Raw genomic sequence first — 18225 nt, 5'->3', positions numbered from 1 at the left:
AGTGAGAGGCCACCTGCCTCAAACACACCCCCTCTAACTCCAACTGAAGAAATGCTCAGAATAATCTCCAGTTCAGAAAAAAAAAAAAAAAAAGATGGGGGTGCCTACGGATTATGAGACTCTAGACGGATGGATAGATAGAGGGGCAGTCGTGATAAAGTAAGCACAGCTTAAGAATATCAGAATCTTGTGGTGGGTATACAGGTGTTCACCGAAACATTCTTTTAATTTGGCTGTTATATTTGAAATTTTCATAATAAAATATTGAGGGGAAAAAAAGGGACACTCGAGCCGTTAACCAAATACAATGTGTAGCCTTATTTGGATCCTGATTCTAGCAAATGAACTGTAAAGTTAAATCATTAGATCTTGGTGGGGGGAGTTGTGATAATGGTATGGTGGTTTTGCTTTTCAAAAGAGCTCTTCGGCAAAAAAAGAAAGGATCATATGATTGATTACATTAAAATAGAAAGCTGCAAAAAAACAACAAAAAAAATGAAATTTCAACCTATTAATCTAAACCATCATCCTATCTCACACCAAATCATCCTGTCCATGACATTCTAAGAGACTTCCTAAAATCCTGATTTATCTCTAGAATTCCTTTTGTGTAGCAGACATCTAATCTTAATTAAGAGAAATGATTTTCCCCCCATTTTTTTAGGCTCCCACGCTGTCTCCTGATAGTCACAACTTCTTCTTCTTTTTTTTTTTTTTTAAGTAAGTTTGTAAAATGTTTATTTATTTTTGAAAGAGAGACATAGCACAAGCCAGGGAGGGGAAGAGAGAGAGAGGGAGACACAGAATCCGAAGCAGGCTCCAGGCTGTGAGCTGTCAGGACAGCCCCAACCAGGACAGCTGGAACCACGAGATTATGACCTGAGCCAAAGTCAGATGCTCCAATGATTGAGCCACTCAGGCACCCCTCCACTTCTTTATGTATGTGCTTACACACCACAGTAAATAAATTAAAAAAAAAAAAAAGAAACAAGAGTTCTTATTAATAAGTACCTACTATGATATTCAGTGTGGGGAAGACATCGGTTGGGGTAGTTCATGAGTTCATGATCACTGAGGCTGGTTAATGGATACATGGGATCCATTCTTCAGCTTTTTTGATGTTTTGGAAATTTTTCATAATATTCTTTTCTTTTTCTTTGACCACTTGGATGGGCTCTTTGTTTTTACATGAACAAACTCCAGCACAGCCAGCTACACTCTGGGGTTCCCCTGCTCCATCCTGGCCCAACCTAAACCGGATGTGAGTTTGAAAGAAAATGTACAAACAGTGGCAGCCACCTTCCCCCTGATAGTGGGTGGTGGGGAGCAGCCTCCCCTGATAGGAGAGGGGCCCCTCTGCCTGAGATTCTTCTGACCCTTCACTCCCACCAGATTCTACAGAGGCCCCCATAGCCAGTCTTCCCCTGCTGCCCCCAGGACTGAAGTAGATGCTCTGGGAGCAATTTTTGTTTCTGTAGGAAACCTTGCAGAGATAGCCGGGCTCAGGCCCTCAGTCTCTAAAATGGGATGCAACTGGGGTTTGCCTCCCCCCTCCATACATTCCCTCCCTCTCCCAAAAGAGGTAACTGTTGAAGCTTCTGGTCACTGATGGTATGAGTGTAACAGGCCAAGTAGGACATTAAGAATCTCTCTCCTGGGCTGGAGGGGGGCAGTGCCTATACCACTCTAAAAAAACAGGCCCTCAATCCCTTGAGTGACCAAGGAACCCTGCAGAGGGAAAACCAGAAAAAGCAGACAATCCAAAAATTGCTCTACACTTGGGTTTTAGGACTCCTCTGTTTTCCTAGTGTGCACCTGTGTGTGCGCCTGCCTGGGTGTTGGGACAGTGTATCCAGATTTAACAGGGGGAGAGAAATCACTCATAGAACCAAAGCCCAACGACTGCCTCAGTCTCCCTCCTTTTGTCCCCATGGTGAAGCCAAGCCAGGCCCTTGAACCCAGCCCCCACCTTCCCTAGCAGTAGACTTGGTGGCAGGAACTTAGGCTTTCACACAGGCTCTGCCACATACACATTACATGACCTTTCTGGGCCTTGGGGTCCCTATGTGTAAAATGGAGACAATAACTCCTTCTCTACCCACAAGGTTGTTGATAAGAATTAAAAAAAAAATAGGGAAAGCACTTTATAACCATACTATACCACTTATAAATTATGTGATACCAGTGTTTCCCAATAATGCCTCATAGAATATGGTCAAGGCAAGTTTGAGAAATGTGCTATTTATACTCCAACCTTGGCTTATACATCACAGGCAGGTGAGCATATTAAAGGCTCTGAAAAGTCCTACAGTGGAAGGAAAAAAAAAGTCTGTATAACAATATTGAATCTATTAGGTCCAATTTCTTTAATTTTTGGCTCCCTAAACTTGTTCCTCTTGAGATACCAATTATTAATTACATAACCTTCTTGAGACCTCCACATAGCAGTTTAAGAAACTGGACTCAAGGGGCACCTAGGTGGTTCAGTCCATTAAAGGCCTGACTTCGGCTCAGGTCATGATCTCACGGTTCATGGGTTCGAGCCCCGCATCGGGCACTGTGCTGACATCTCAGAGCCTGGAGCCTGCTTTGAATTCTGTCTCCCTCTCTGTCTGCCCCCTCCCCCACTTCTATGTCTCTCTGCCTCTCAAAAATAAATAAATGTTAAAAAAAAAACCTTTTTTTAAAAAGAAACTGGACTTGAGGAGGTTGGGTTCCTATCTTGGCCCAGCATGTTTCTCTGTGGGGCCCACTTTACTCATATTCCCATAACTCACCCAGGTCCCAGTGCCCTCTGTGTAGGTCCATATCCACTCCCACTCTAGGAAGCCCCACCCCACCACATCGCCCCATGCGGGGGCAGAAGAAAACCTGCAATTTCTCTATTCTGCCCTGGAAGAGCAGGGCCCACCAGCTTCTCCCATACATGCACCTATTGCTCTGGTCAGTCCCCTCACTGCTGAGCCCACACCCATCTCAAAGCCTCAACCTGACCGTCCGTCCGTGTCACCTGGCCCTCTCAGTGTCCTTCTATCCTTCCTCCTTGATGGGCAAACGCACTCTGCTCTTCCCAATACCAGTCGGAGGCCAGCGCACATTCTGCGGCTCCCCCAAAACTTCTCTGAGCACCACCATCTGGTCACTCCTCTGCCTCCTCGTCCATTTTGGCAACTCCTCAGGCTGAGATTTTGTGCTACATCTCATTAAAGGCAACAGTGCAAGAGGTTAAAAGGATATACTCAGAAGCCCAAGTTCAAATCCTGGCTCTAACCCTTATTGATTGGATGATCAAGTTTTTTAACCTTTGGGGGCCTGCTTCGGTATCTGCAAGCAGAGCAAACAAAAGTGCAGCCTTCATGGGGTTGTTGGGAGGAACTGAGTTGACTGAAGTGCTTGGGCAGTGTCTGGCACACAGTGAGTGCTGGGTAAGTGGTAGCTGCTATTATTATTATTATTACTATTATTATCATCATCATCACCTCCACCACCACCACTGTCTCCCCCACAGAACCTTTCACAGGCTGGGCAGTCTTTAAACCTCTTCATATCTGCATTCATTGACTCCCTGCCTCCTTCCACAGGGCTCTAATCTGGTTGCGCACAGAGAGGGCTCCGGGAAGGCTCTCCAGGCTCAGCTGAGGGCACCAGGAACACGATTTGAGGTTGGAGACTGGGGCGGGGTGTTCCCCTCCCCTCCCCTCCCCGAGACTGCCACATCAGGGTGCCTTCCCACCCCAGCACAAGAGCCCAGCCCAGCCAAACCAGCCCCACTGCCAAAGCTAGGGCTAGATGGGTCCTGAGTCCAACCACAGATGAGGACACTGAGGTTTACCGGGCCACTTTCCTGCTTCACCACCCTACCTCGGAGCTCGCCAACCCCTCCAACCCTGTCTGCTGTGGACAGAGCTCAGCTGTCAGCTGGACCTGGGGGAAAGAAGTGGAGGGCGGGGAGACACACACAGCCTTCACCTGATGGAGTTTAGGACCGGATGCGGGGTGAAGGGACGGTGCAAGAGTCCAGCCCTTGCCCGGAGCTGAGTCGTGTCGACACCACCATTTCACGGTAGACGGAGTTGCCCACATGATCCCGAAGGACAGAGAGCAAGAGCAGTCTCTCTCTCTCTCTGTCTCTCTGTCTCTCTCTGCCCCAAAGTTCCCAAACCTGCAAGTGGTTTTTCTCCTGGGGCATAAGAACGTTCCTAATTACCCTGGTTGCTCCTAACACCAGCACTACAGGAAGGGTAATACCGAAGGCGGCCGTTGGCGGCCGGGAGGCAGTCGGGGCCCGCTTCCTGGAGGAGGCGGTGCATTTCGCGCGCTGGGTACTCGTGAGCCAGCCCCTTCCCTCACTCACCAGCGTCCAGAGAGGTGAACGCGGCGCTCGGGCTGGTTCGCCGGCTGCCTCCGCCGCCGGGCACTACCAGCGTCTGCAGCTGCCGGACCAGCTCGGGCATGCGGTCCCAGTGGCCCTCCGCGCGGCAGCGCTCCAGCTCGCTCTCCATCTTCAGGTGGGAGCCGTGCGCGCCCTTCGCAGCCATCTTCGCGCGGGCGCTGTCATGGGAGGTGCGGCNCGGCAAGCCCGGGGCCAGCGCCAGGTCCCCGCCGCCGCCGCCGACTCGGCGCTCACTTTAATGCTGCGCTGGGCCCCCGCGCCCGGGGGCGCCTCGCTCCCCGCCCCCTCCCCATCCCATCGGGGCTCTTGGCCTGGGGGCTCCCTGCCCCGACACCCCGGCTTTGTGTGTTGGCTTCGTCACCACCGCCTCACGTCACAAATCCGGGGAGAGGCCGGCCGGCCGGTCGCTCCCACCTTCGAGAGCGAGCCTCCCCGGGTGCGGGCCCCGCAGGGACGCTCTGCGCGCGTGTTCGGACAGGCGTGTTGCGGGGCGGAACTGGCCCGATAGGAGCCCCTCGACTCCCTGGGCGTCTGCACTCCGAGACTTCTCATTTTCTTTTCTTTCTTTCTTTCTTTTTTTTTTTTAACAGCGGAGTTCCTCTTTCCAACTTGACAACCCCGCACGAGTTGGCTGGCGTGTCCTCTGTGGAATCCCGTTACCCTGGAGTTCTTAAAGGTTTTAAGCTGTTTTCTAACTTGGTATTTTTTTCTTCTGGTGTCTCAACACTGTGATCAAAACTCACAGCATGGCTTAGCTTGGCTTTGTGGGGTGCTAAGAGGTTCAAGGGATCACAAGGTGGCCTGAAGGCGGAGGGACTGGTTAGAGTGGCCCTGCCTCGGGGGCGGTTTACAGTGGGGATTGAGGCCATCATGCAAGAAATGACAGTGAGACAAAAAAAAAAACTCCCTTGAATGTAAGCGACATATTGCACAGTGCAGATCTAAGACTCCAGAACACAGGAGAGTCAGGACACACTTTGAAGTGTAGTATAGACTCCTCTAAGAGTTAAGTGTCCACTTGGTTTTTTTTTCCTGCTGCAACGCGAAGGGCTTCACCACTGCCTGACACGCGGCTGTGAGAGTGCACCTGACCACTTTCAGTGTTAGCAGACTCAGCCCTTCCTGCTTCTGGATAACTGTAACCGTGGTAAGGTGTTTTGCCAAGCAGAGCCTGGGCCCCAGGTGCTTAGTGCCACCAGCCCTTTGCTACCTGGGGTTGTCTGCGCAATGCCATCTTCTGCTCCCCGCCACTCCAACCCCACAACTCCAAGATGGAGACTCTCCTTTCCAGGTTCCAGATGCAGCTCCATTCTATGCTTGGGGACAGCATTTCCCGAACTTGGGAGCATCTGGGGTCTGTTCTGGACTCCTAGAGGCCAGAAAGTAGGTGCAGAAAACAGGGACAGCTCCTGCCCTTGGAATTTAGGGACTCTCTACTCCATTTACACAAAAGCTGTGCCTACTCTTGTCACCTCCGCTAGCTGGCATCTGGTTAGCCTTTGGCTGCCCTTGCTGGTCCCCGGAACCGCCTTTCACGTGGAGAGAGCTGTGCATGTTCTTTGGATGAGGGTGGCCTGAGAACACCCTGTGATAAGCCCCAGGGTCAGCCCTGCAGCAGGCGGAGGACAGCAGAGCTGAGGACAGAAGGCAGCCCTGATGGAAATACAGAAACGTCCCCTCCTCCCTTTTTTCTCCCTAATCCTTTGCCAACCCTGCCCCCAGGTTGCAGGACTCCAGGGAACTAACTGGAGAATTACTGCTTGTTCCTTTGACTCAAGCACCAAGATTTGTGTGGGCATGGCGCAGGGGGGAGAGGAACACAGTACTGTGGTCAGAAGTTCTAACAAGCTGTTCCTCAGCACTGCAACCAATTCCTGACCCCTCTGTGGTTCTTTTCTCGCAGAGACAAGCCCCTAGCCTGCTAGTGACCCGCATTTTTTTTTTCAGGAGAGTAAGAGACTGTAGGAACAAGAGCAAAGAGCAACCACGATTGTTATTAGTAATGTTTGCCAAAATAAAAGGCGCGTAGGAAGCGTGGCGGTTGTTTTTATTTTTTAATGATCTGAAATCTCTCAGATGAAAGTTTAGGGTGAGTTCTGATAAAGATTGCCATTTTTTTGCCAACTGGAGAATGCTGTAAAAATCTCTTGCTGATCGGGAGAAGCTGGGTTGGCTGCTTAGCAGAGTGAGGGAGAGCACTGCCTGACAGTCCTGGCATCTCAGAGAAGGTATTGAAGTTCACAGGAGGTAAACCAACCTGCCAAGAAATGTGTAATTTTACGGAGCAACAAAGATGGTACCAAGCAAAGGACCTCTACCCGCAGACTGACAGGAGATTCCACTAGTTCAGGGGCTGACTCCCTCTAGGTAGGGAGGCTCTTACCGCTGGATCACAAGAGAAGCTGTAGTTAGCTCTTGGTCTCAATTCTCATGAACTTATGGCCTTAGAAAGATCTCTCATGTACTTATAGGTTGAAGGTTTATGCTTTTCGGTTAGGCCCAGAATGGGAGGGTGTTGAAGAGCTAATCTGAACTCACAAAAAGTCTGTTCATGTTTGGGTTCCCAGAGAAAAGGTTTGGTCAGCAAGGACTTGGATAGGTTAAATAATGGCATGGAGATTTCAGAAAAGTTGGGGCTGTATGGCCTGCAGTAGCCATTGAGACCCAGGGATCCTCATAATTGTCTTAGAGATTGGCCAGAAACACCTTGCACAGCTGGTTGTCTGGAGTAAGGGATTTTCCTCCATGGGATATCTTTTGTCTTGGATAGTGCACTTCCTTTGACAAACTGTCAGCTTTTCTATAGAACCCTTGTGCCCTCTCTGAGCTAAAAGAAAGCAGTAGATGAATCAGCCTTAGAGCTCACCTCATCTTTGGAACACAGCAAAAGATTATTCAAAACATTGAATAAGAATAGAATTACAGGGCAGTGGAAAGCTCTTGAGGTTCTGATTGAGGACTTGTGAAATCTAGGAGGGGACCTCAGTAAACTGAGGCACAGTGGTCCAGATACTATCTTTGATTTTCCCTGGAGAAGACACACAAGTATTGACTTGATTTACAGAGAAACCAAAGTGTAGATCTACAACTGTAAAACACATAGTCTCTTTAGGCCTTGAAGATAGAATAGTAGTGTATTTGAGTTTGATCTTAAAGGGAAGCAGCAAGTGACCAATTTATTTGTGGCCCTGGGGTCCTAAGCGAATCTATATATTCCTGCCCACTGGGTTTTTCAACTGAGGATAGGAGCATGTTATAAGGACTGGGACAAGGTATGAGACTCCTTTCTCTTTAAGTCTTTTTTTTTTTTTTTTAGTTTTGAAGGTTTTTGATTATTAGTTTTATTTCTTCTTTATCCCCTTGTTTTAGAGGCTATTATGCAAGTTTGGGTAGAGATTTAACCTTGATGGGTTTAGCTCCAGTAGAATATCAGAAGTTTTTGCTGTTAAGAGGGCTGCAGTCTCTGCCTGATTTGTACACAAAAGTACTGGTAAATCATATCCAAATGAGCCAGGATCTTATTATGAAAAGGGAGGTCCTCGGGGTCCAGAAGGAAGAGACCATCAGGAGAGCACCTAATGTAGTAGTGGCATATTAGCACAATAAATCCCTTGCTATTAAGTTAATGAGTGTGGTGTCCCAAAAGTTAAAAGAACATTCCTTGGCTAAAGGTTTGAGGCTTATGGTTATGGGCTGGGGCCTGGGGAAGGCATAGTGAAGATAGATGTGTGACCAGAGTAGTTTGTTGGCTCCAAGGAAAAGGCTGTGTAGTAGTGTTTGGGTTTAAGATTAGTATTATTATGCCTATATCAATAAAACATTTGTAAGGCTGTCCTTTAATTTTTAGAGAAATGTTTCATAGTGGGTTTAAGAGTAGAATGAGAGGAGCGCCTGGGTGGCTCAGTCACTTAAGTTTCCAACTTCAGCTCAGGTCGTGTTCTCCTGGTTTGGGAGTTCAAGCCCCACGTTGGGCTCTGCTGACAGCTCAGAGCCTGGAGCCTGAATCTGTGTCTCCTTTGCAGATTCTGTGTCTCTTTCTCTCTCTGTCCCTTCCCTGCCCATACTCCGACTCTCTCTCTCTCTCAAAAATAAATAAAACATTTAAAAAGTTTTTTCAAAAGAACAGAATGAGAAACGAAACACCTTCATTGGTATCTTTGTTGTTGTTTAGTTTCTTAGTTTTAGAACTCTTGACAAATATTCAGCCAAGTATTGGAGGTCTGGGCTTGGGGCTATTTCCCATCCTACTTTTTGCTGGCATATTATGACTTCTCTATGTATGATTCAAGGCCATTCACGAAAAGAGAATGAGCCAGGGTCATGTTTGCTTCAGGATCAACTCCTGCATGCAGTTGCTGGGTATGAACCTTCCCTGAAGTCTCCATCAGACTTCTCCTCTTTGGTTTGAAGAACTGAACCAGAGCACAGTCTATTTTTACCCAAAATACAGAGGATAGCCTCCAAAGGCCTTGACCAAATCTCCAGCTTTTATAAACCCCAAGGATTTCCTATGCAAATGAAGGCTGTTTAAGTTACCATTGAGGGTCTTCCCATTCTGACTTTTTCATTGAACTCCATGCATCTGAAGTTCCTACTAACTTCCGAAGGGATTAGTATCTAGGTGGCTGCTCTGGGCTATGTGTCCCTCAAATGATTCTAAATTCCTCAGCCATGTTTTCTCTCTCGTCTAGGCTTTGCAGAGTCTCTGACAATGACTTTCAGCTGAGAATGAAACCAGAGCTTAAAATCCACCGTAAGAGATTTTCTCTGTCCTGCAGGAGGTTTACTTTAAAGAGGTAAGTGAGCGGGGCGCCTGGGTGGCTTAGTCAGTTAAGCGTCCGACTTTCGCTTAGGTCATGATCTCACGGTTCGTGGGTTCGAGCCCTGCGTTGGGCTCTGTGCTGACTGCCAGCCTGGAGCCTGTTTCAGTCTGTGACTCCCTCTCTCTCTGACCCTCCCCTGCTCATGCTGTCTCTCTCTCTCTCTCTCCCTCCTAGAAATAAAATAAAAATATTAAAAAAAAAAAGAGGTAAGTGAGCTTTGGGGTAGCTAGCTGGCCAGCAAGGAGGGCCAGTGCATCAGGGGAGGACGCAGAGGAGTAGCAGGAGATGGAGGAGCATAGCATGGGGGAAGAAGATAGTAGGCTTGAGTTGTGGTTTGGGAAATCTAAAAAATAGTTTTAACATGTTCGCATTTTTCTTTTGCTTTGGCCAAGCAATCCATGAAGGAAGTGATTTTTGAACCTGGTTTCTTTTGGATGCTTCCTCATGCTAAAAAAAATAATGAAGACCATTGGATGCTTAGAATTGTGCTGCCTTTACATTCTTCGGCACCTCTCCAGTGAATAACTTTGTTCATATCGAAACTTCCTCATAGTGGCACTGTAATTCTAAATTATCCTTGGTGAAATGATGCTATTTAGAAAGATAAGTGCACAAATTTGGGTACAGCATAAATACACGGAAGGCATGGACTGAGGTTTATTCCAAGACAGAGCCTTGAAGGCCTGGGGATGATCAGTCAAGAGTTCCTTGTGCATCCTCTGGCTCAGAGCCCCCCAGCCTCACAGCTAGACCTTATCCAACCACAACTCTGATGAATTTATACTTTCTGGCAGATAGAAGGTGTGGAGACATCTTTGCTGAACCTCAAAGCAAGTCTGAGCAAAGTTCTCATTAAGTGGTCCAAGACCAAATTTGTCCCCGGGCCAGGTTAGGGGCATACTTATTGGGTCCCATATCTGTCCTTACAACTATAAACTTTGCTCTGATTGATGCACAACCAAAAATGACGAGGATGGACATAGACAATAGGGATCTATATATCATATAGACAATAATATTATGAATTACTATGAACAATAAGGCAGCTATCTACCAAGGAGAAAAGATGTTCAAATATGGTCAGATAATCAAAAGATTCCCGAAAGGGGTTCCTTATCACTGGAGACAAATAGACTGTATACTTGGGGAACTCAAGCCCAGTGCAAGACTTAACATCTCTCGTTGCTGTGGTCTAAAAGACTCCTGAGGGGCTGGAGGGCCTTGGAGGAGCACACTTTCTGAGTCGGGGTCTTGGCCACATTGGCAAGGAGGTCTCAGTGGGCCTTCTAATTGAATAATTGCTGCTCCCTAAAAATATCCTCGAAACAAATTTGTGAGAATGCAAAGCTGTGTTCTGATCGCAGGAAGGAAAACACCTGTGCAAAGTCATAGTAGCATCTGTACTAGGGAGGCCATGGCGGGATATTTATAAAGTGTTGGGTCTATTTGAAGGCAGCTTTTCTAATGAGGGGCTTGATGAGGACTGGGCAAGAGTCATGAGAACAGTAGTTGAGGATCGATGGACAGGGCGAGGTGAGGGTTTTGAAACAAGGGTTTCAAGGAGTCTTAGAGAATAAACAGTGGTTGGATGCAATCTGTCGAAAAGTTGCGAAGTTCATTCAAGGTTACTTCTTGAAATTTCTGCAAAAACAATAGTTACTTACAACTGTTATCATCACGGGAAGAAACTTCCTATATAATAAAAAGGTTGTGTCAACATCAACAGTAAGCTGGGTGCAGGTGGTTTTGATTCTTCCTGTGTACTCATGCAGAAAGGGATTATGTATGATTATTACCAGAGCCCCTCCCCCCATCGAATCACTCTTGTTTATACTAACTGTCACAGTGCTGGGAGTAATTAGGCCATCCAGACGTGGGAACCGCCTGATGGGAGATGTCCTTCCCACCTTCTGTTCCTCTCTTCTCTCATACTCTTGTATTTGCTATTCAGGGCCCCCCAGAGCCCTGTGTTCCCAACAGGAACCCTAAAAACCCTAAATTTGAATACAGTTAAACCTTTCCTTCATAGCCAAGAGTGCTTTCATGCACTCAGATCATCAGTATGTATGACCCAGAGCCTGCCCAATCTTCTTGTAAACCCATGGCCCACAGTTCTTACATTTGAAAATCAGCTTTACTTATGACCATGGTTGTTGGCTCATAGCATTTCTGGCCCCTGGTGTCTCCTGTCTTACTTAATGATCAGTACTGTGGACTGGCCAGCTGAACCGGCCCTCCTAGAACACTGCCATGAACACTCTGCCAGGAGGTGGCTGTATGGTCAGTCTTTCCCTTTGACAGCTGCCAGCAAAACTGCAGGTAATCATTAGGTGAGGGATGCGGTGCTACAAAGGCAAGCTTCAAAACCATGAATTCTTTGTACTTGTGCATAGTGGGCACTCAGTAATTACTTATTATGTTAATTTTGGAATCCTATAATATTAAAGGTTTTCCCAGGCCTGGGAGATGAGAGCTCTGGGGTGTCTGCTATCCATCCCCCGCCCTGCCGCCCATTTCATGGTTGAGATACTAGCATGTTCTTCCATGCATTGACTTCCCTCCCATCATCTGGGTCCCTTCTGTTCCCCCGGGGTCCCAGGTGACTCCTGCTTCTCCTCCGTGGCTTCTGTGTCATCTTGCAGGACTGCTGCAATGGTGCCCACCCGAGAGTGGAGGTTCACACTTTTCTCCCAGCCTTTGCCAATGCCGATTCTTTGCCCAGATACTGCTATCCTGGAGGAGAGAAGTCAGTCCAACCCAGAAACAGTGAGAGCCTTTCAGTTCATGTTAGGTGGCCTGATTTTAAGTTCCACCACTCCTAAGGCCAACTTGTGTATCTGTCCTTCAGTGATGATAGCAGTTTTAGGCCTTAAAACATAGCTTTGCTTTCTGCGCTTTCAAGTCTTTTTTTCTTTTCTACCTTTTAAAAAACATTTTTGTTTTAACAGCATTTTTGCTGAATAGCCAACAAATAACACAGAGGAAGTTACATAAAATACAATTGTTATGAAGCACTTTCATTAACCTAGAAAGAAATCAGGTTTTACCAGCATCCCAGAAGTCCCCAATATATATCCCTTCCCAAGTACAACCTCTTCCTCCTAAATGTAACTGTTGGCCTTTTATGGCAATTATTCCATTGCTTTCTTTCCTCCACCCTCTACTATCTTCCTCACTTCTTTCCTTCTTCCTTCCTTTCTTCCTTTTATTTTTAAAGTTTATTTTGAGACAGAGGGAATGAGCAGGAGGGCAGAGAGAGAGGGAGAGAGAGAATCTCAAGCAGATTCTGCCCTGTCAGCGCAGAGCCCGACATGGGGCTTAATCCCATGAACCGTGAGATCATGACCTGAGCTGAAATCAAGAGTTGGATACTCAACTGAGCCACCCAGGCGCCCCCTTCCTTCCTTTCTTATTAAAGTATGATTGACGTACCATGTTATATGAGTTCTGGTGTACAACATATTAATTTTACTTCATCCTCTGGTGAAGTGTATCCAATTTAGAAAGACCCTTTCAATCCTGGGATGTTAAAAGTTTGTGTTTTATTTAATGATGATTAAAGTTGAATTTTACAATTTTTTTTTCACTTATTGAGCTAGCCATATGATTTTTCTCCTTCAAATCTATTTATACGGTGAACTATTTTGATTTTCCAGGGCTAAACCATCCTTGCATTTCTAGAATAAGATCAACTCAGTTGTATTTGTTTCCTGTTGCTTCTGTAACAAATCCCCAAATACATAGTGGCTTAAAATACCACACCTTTATTATCTCCCAATTCTTGAGGTCTGAAGTCCAGGGTGGGTCTGTAAGCTAAACTGAGGTATTGGCAGAGCTGCATTTCTTCTGCAGGCTCTAGGGGAGCCTTTTCCTAGCCTTTTCCTGCTTCTAGAGGCTAGTCACATTCCTTGGCTGGTGGTCTCTTCCTCCATCTTCAAAGGCCATCACGCCAATCCAGGGTCACATCTTGTCTCTGACTCTGACCCTCCTGCCTTCCTCTCATGAGGACTCTGGTGATTACATTGAGCTCATAGGATAATCCAGGATAATCTGCCCATGTCAGAGGCCTTATTTTCAGTCAACTTTGCAAAGTCCCTTTGCCATGTAAGATGACATATTCACAGGTTTTGAGGATTAGGATATAAACATCTTTGGGAGCCATTATATTGTCTACCACATTGGTTATAATGTATTTTCCTTTTTATATATTGTTTGGTGCAATATTTTATTTAGAATTTTTGTATCTGTGTTCATAAGTGAGATTGGCTAAATTTTCTCTTCTGAAACTATCTTCACTGGCTTTCAGTATCAGAGTTAGGCTAGCCTTATAAATGAATTTGAGGGTATACCATTTTTTTTTTTTATTCTCCAAAGAGGTTGTATACAGTAAGCATTATTTTTTTCCTTAGCTATTTATGGGAATTTTTTTTAAGTTTATTTATTTATTTTGAAAGAGAAAGAGAGAGGGGGAGGGAGGGAGGAGCAGAGAGAAAGGAGAGAGAGAATCCCAAGCTGGCTCTGCGCTGTCTGCACAGAGCTGGACGTGGGGCTTGAACTCATGAAATGTGAGGTCATGACCTGAGCCGAAATTAAGAGTTGGTTGCTTACCTGACTGAGCCACCCAGGCGCCCTGATAGGAGGTTTTTTTAAGTACTGATAAAATTTATTTAAAAATCACAGGACTTAAAATTTCTATTTGTTCCTTGAACAATTTTCAGAAAGGTGTATTTTTCTAGGAATATATTCTTTTCATCTAGCTTTTCACATTTTAAGCATAAATTATTCATAAAACCCTCTTTTTTTTTTTAAGTTTATTTATTCATTTTGAGTGAGAGAACAAGCAGGGGGAAAGAGGATTCAAAACAGGCTTCTGTGCTAACAGCTGAGACCCCAGCTCAGGGCCCGAACTCACAAGCTGTGAGATCATGACCTGAGCTGAAGTCAGATACTTAACCAATGGAGTCACCCAGGTGCCCACATAAAACCCTCTTATCATTTTTTTAATGTTTGTAGAGTTCATAGTGATATCTGCCTTTTTCATTCCTGGTATTGGCTGTTTGCACATTCTCTTTTCTTAATCTTATTGATAATTTTTTAAGGATTTATCAGTTTTATTGGTCATTTCAAAGAACCAACTTTTGGTTTTATTGATCTTCTGTATGGCATGTTATTTTCCATTTCTTTAATTTTTTCCCGTTATCCTTATTATTTCATTTATTTTATGTTTTTGGGCTTTGTTTGTACTCTTGTAATGGTCAGAATAGGTTAGGTTATGCTGCAGTAACAAACAACCCAGAAAAACATAATCTCAGGGCTTTGCACATTTCTCATTTGTTCTACCTGTTCCATTCAGTTTGCCTGGCTTCTTCTCATTGTTTTCACTCTGAAGCTTGAGCTGACAGAACAGCCACTGTCTAGAACACTGACAGTCATTGCAGAGGGAAAAGAGACAGTATGGTGAACCATATGTTGGCTCTTAAAACTTTTGTTTTAGAAGTATATACTCCTATATACTTTCCATTGACTAGAGCAAGAGATAGAGCTAAGCTGATGCCAATGCCCAGAGATGGATTAGTGAATAGTTGTGAATAATAATATAGTATCCCAGATCTTCTTTTTCTTACTTTTTGGAAAAAAAAATTTTTTTAATGTTTATTTATTTCGAAGAGAGAAAGACAGAGCATGAGCAGGGGAGGGCCAGAGAGAGAGGGAGACACAGAATCCGAAGCAGCACAGATCCTGACACAGGACTTGAATTTGCAAACCACGAGATCATAACCTGAGATAAAGTCAGATGCCCAAGCGACTGAGCCACCCAGGCACCCCTTTCTTACTTTTTCATACTGAATCTTTGCTCATGAATGTTCATTCTTTCTTATTTTCTAACATATGTGCATTTAAGGCTACAAATTTCCCTTTTTCAGCTATATCTCATAGGATTCGATACATAGAAATTTTGTTAACACTTGATTCAAACTATTTTCTAATTTTTGTTGTGATATGTATTTGACCTATGTGTTCTTTAGAAGTGTTTCTTAATTTCCATGTAACTGTGGGGTTTTCTGAGTTTTCTTCTTGTAATTTCATTGTATCAGAGAATATACTTCACATAATTTTAAATCTNCATGTCTCTGGGAAGAGGACCTCAAGCCTCTAATGGCACCCCAGCCACACTCAGCACTTTGATTTCAGTCCTGTCATACTCTGAGCAGGGAGCCTAATTGATCCTTACCTGGACTTCTGATCTACAGAACTGTGAGAAAATAAATGGGTATTATCTTAAGCTGCTAAGTTTGTAGTAATTTATTGCATAGGAATAGAAAACTAATATAGTGTTTCTGCAAGTGGACAAATCACTTGTTTTTTGTTTGTCCCAAAATATCTTCTTAGGTTTATGCAAGGAGATTTTAGCTGGATGTAGAATTTTATTATTTATTTGTTTAAATTATTATTATTATTTTTAACATTTTATTTATTTCTGAAAGAGAGACAGCATGAGCAGGGGAGGGTCAGAGAGAGAGGGAGATACAGAATCTCAAATAGGCTCCAGACTCTGAGCTAGCTGTCAGCACAGAGCCCGACGCAGGGCTCAAACCCACGAACCGTGAGATCATGACCTGAGCCGAAGCTGGATGCTTAACCGACTGAGCCACCCAGGGGCCCCTAGAATTTTATTATTTAAAAAAAATTGTTTTAAGTTGTTTTTATCTAATCTCTACACCCAGTGTGGGGCCTGAACTCACAACCCCAAGATCAAGAGTCACATGCTCTACCGACTGAGCCAGCCTGGAACCCCAAAGATGTAGATTTTTAGACTAACAGTTTACGTTAGCCTTTAAAGATACTACACTGTTTTCTGGTTTCCACTTTTGCTATTGAGAAGTCAGTTATCTAACTGTTGTTCCTTTGAAAACAATCTTTTTGGGACGCCTGAGTGGCTCAGTCAGTTAAGCGTCTGACTTCAGCTCAGGTCATGATCTCACAGTTTGTGAGTTTGAGCCCCGCATCGGGCTCTGTGCTGACAGCTCCGTGCCTGGAGCCTGCTTTGGATTCTGTGTCTCCCTCTCTCTCTACCCCTCTTGTGCTCACACTCTGTCTCTCTCCAAAGTAAATAAATATTTTAAAAATATATATATTTAGAAAAAAACAAACACAAAAAACAATCTTTTCCCCACCCCTGCCTGTCTTTTTTTCTTTTGTTTTCTGAAGAATTATTTAATGTGCCAAGAATAGATTTCTTAAATAATTAATTATGCTTGGGATTTGTTGCTCTTTGTGACTGAACTTTAGTCTTTCATCAGTTCTGGAAAATTCTTGGCTATTATCTCTTCAAATCTTGTCTCAGTTCCTTCTCTCTCCTCCTGTGACACCACCTAGATGGAAGTAAGATCTTTTTACTGTATTCTCTGTATCTCTTACCCTTGTTTTTGGATTTTCTATGTTGTCTCTTTACTTTATTCTAGATAGGGTTTTCTTTTTCTGCTATATATTTTTCTTTATTTTTAACTTTTTTTATTTTGAGAGAGAGAGAGACAGAGCACAGGCAGGGGAGAATCAGAGAGAGAGGGAGACACAGAATCCAAAGCAAACTCCAGGCTCTGAGCTGTCAGCACAGAGCCTGATGTGGGACTTGAACCCACAAACCGCGAGATCATGACCTGAGCTGGAGTCGGACGCTTAACTGACTGAACCACCCAGGCGTCCCTTTTCTGCTATATTTTCTAATTCATTGACTCTCTCTTCTGATGCATCTAAACTGTTGAATCCCTCTCTTGAGTTTTTAACACCTCTAACTAGATGTCTCTGTTCTTGAATTCTATTTGATTCTTTATCTAATCTGCTATTTTATCATAGAGGGAAGTCTTCCTTGACTTCCCACATCCTCACCTCAGGCCTGTTTACATGCCCTCTGCCCCCGCCCCCCCTCATGTGCTCCCATGGCAACCTGGGCTCCGACAGACATTTACCATATTCTTTTCAGTCTCTCCCCAACTAGATTGTAAATATCTTGAGGACCGTGGACATCATGTAGTTTGTATCTCCAGCGTTTAGCCTCACAACTCACAACTGTTCCTTGTGTCAGGAGATTCTTCTATAGAGGGAATGCTAAGAGATGCTCTTTCTGCATCCAGACTGATGAGGGGAGAGCATGGAAAGCAAAACAGACTCAGAAATAAGAGGCTGGGGAGACCTCGGGTGAGGAAGTCTATGAGAAGGAGCAGAAATTATTGGGCAAGCTCAACTTCTCCAGGCTGTGGAATTGGCTGGATCTGATCCCATTATACCCGGACCTCCAAGGACTAAGGGGCTCCTAGCCAACATCTGGGTTGTTCCGTAGTGCATCTAGAAACTCAAGGCAGAGTGGCTTTTAAGAAAGGAATGTTGTATAACCAGTATGCTGGACACGCAGGATTTATGGGTTATATCCACAAGAGCCACTTAGTTTTTGTCCTCCACTGCTTTTAAGCCCTTCCGGTGGAGGTTAGGATGGTCTTTTCCATGACCACGTATAAAAATCCTGCCAAGCTCATAACTTTTTCTCCGCATCTTTAGTGTAAAAGTCTAGGGAATCACTTTAAGTCACGAATGCAGGCTTAATTAAATAATTAAAAGGGTTCAGCCCAATGTACTAACCAATGTTTCAGTCTTCATTCATAGATAGGGTTTCTCTCCCACTCTCTCAAAGCTAGGGCCCATGGCAGGTAGCCTGGGAGGGAGCTGTGTTTAGCTCCTTTTCTTTCTTATTCTCGTCTCCCTCATCTTGCTGCTGTTTCTGACCTTTAAGGTTGAAATGAGGGAAGGGGGTAGTCCTAGATTTATGGGTTCTACACCTGGGGACCCATAGGCCACAGGTCCTCTGGCAGACATTTAATGCTGATCCTGGGGCTTTCTGTGAAGTCCTGGGAGACTCCCTGCTGGGCTTCTCTGACCCTGTCCCTTTCCCTTCAGCAGGCTCCTCCTGCCTGCTGCCCCCCCCCCCCCCCCCCACCGCCCCCCCACACACCCTCC

General features: G+C 45.1%; 2 protein-coding genes across 2 annotated transcripts in view; one reads left to right on the top strand and one right to left on the bottom strand.

The window, feature by feature from the left end:
• The window catches only part of TTC7A (tetratricopeptide repeat domain 7A), a 118802-nt gene extending 114238 nt beyond the window's left edge, over positions 1 to 4564 (bottom strand). Inside the window, exon 1 of the mRNA XM_077749304.1 lies at positions 4355 to 4564. Coding sequence (XP_077605430.1) covers positions 4355 to 4538 — 184 coding nt within the window. The 5' untranslated portion in view covers positions 4539 to 4564. The remainder of the gene's footprint in view (positions 1 to 4354) is intronic.
• Positions 4408 to 18225, top strand: part of MCFD2 (multiple coagulation factor deficiency 2, ER cargo receptor complex subunit) — a 40163-nt gene continuing 26345 nt past the window's right edge. Inside the window, exons 1-3 of the mRNA XM_077749307.1 lie at positions 4408 to 4508; positions 4984 to 5069; positions 9085 to 9189. The gene's annotated coding sequence lies outside the window, so the exon portion shown is untranslated. The remainder of the gene's footprint in view (positions 4509 to 4983; positions 5070 to 9084; positions 9190 to 18225) is intronic.

Source organism: Crocuta crocuta, unplaced genomic scaffold (genome assembly GCF_008692635.1).
Source record: "Crocuta crocuta isolate KB4526 unplaced genomic scaffold, BGI_CrCroc_1.0 scaffold118, whole genome shotgun sequence".
Lineage (NCBI taxonomy): Eukaryota > Metazoa > Chordata > Mammalia > Carnivora > Hyaenidae > Crocuta > Crocuta crocuta.
The sequence above is the reverse complement of the archived record's forward strand: the minus strand, read 5'-3'. Positions and strand labels throughout refer to the sequence as shown.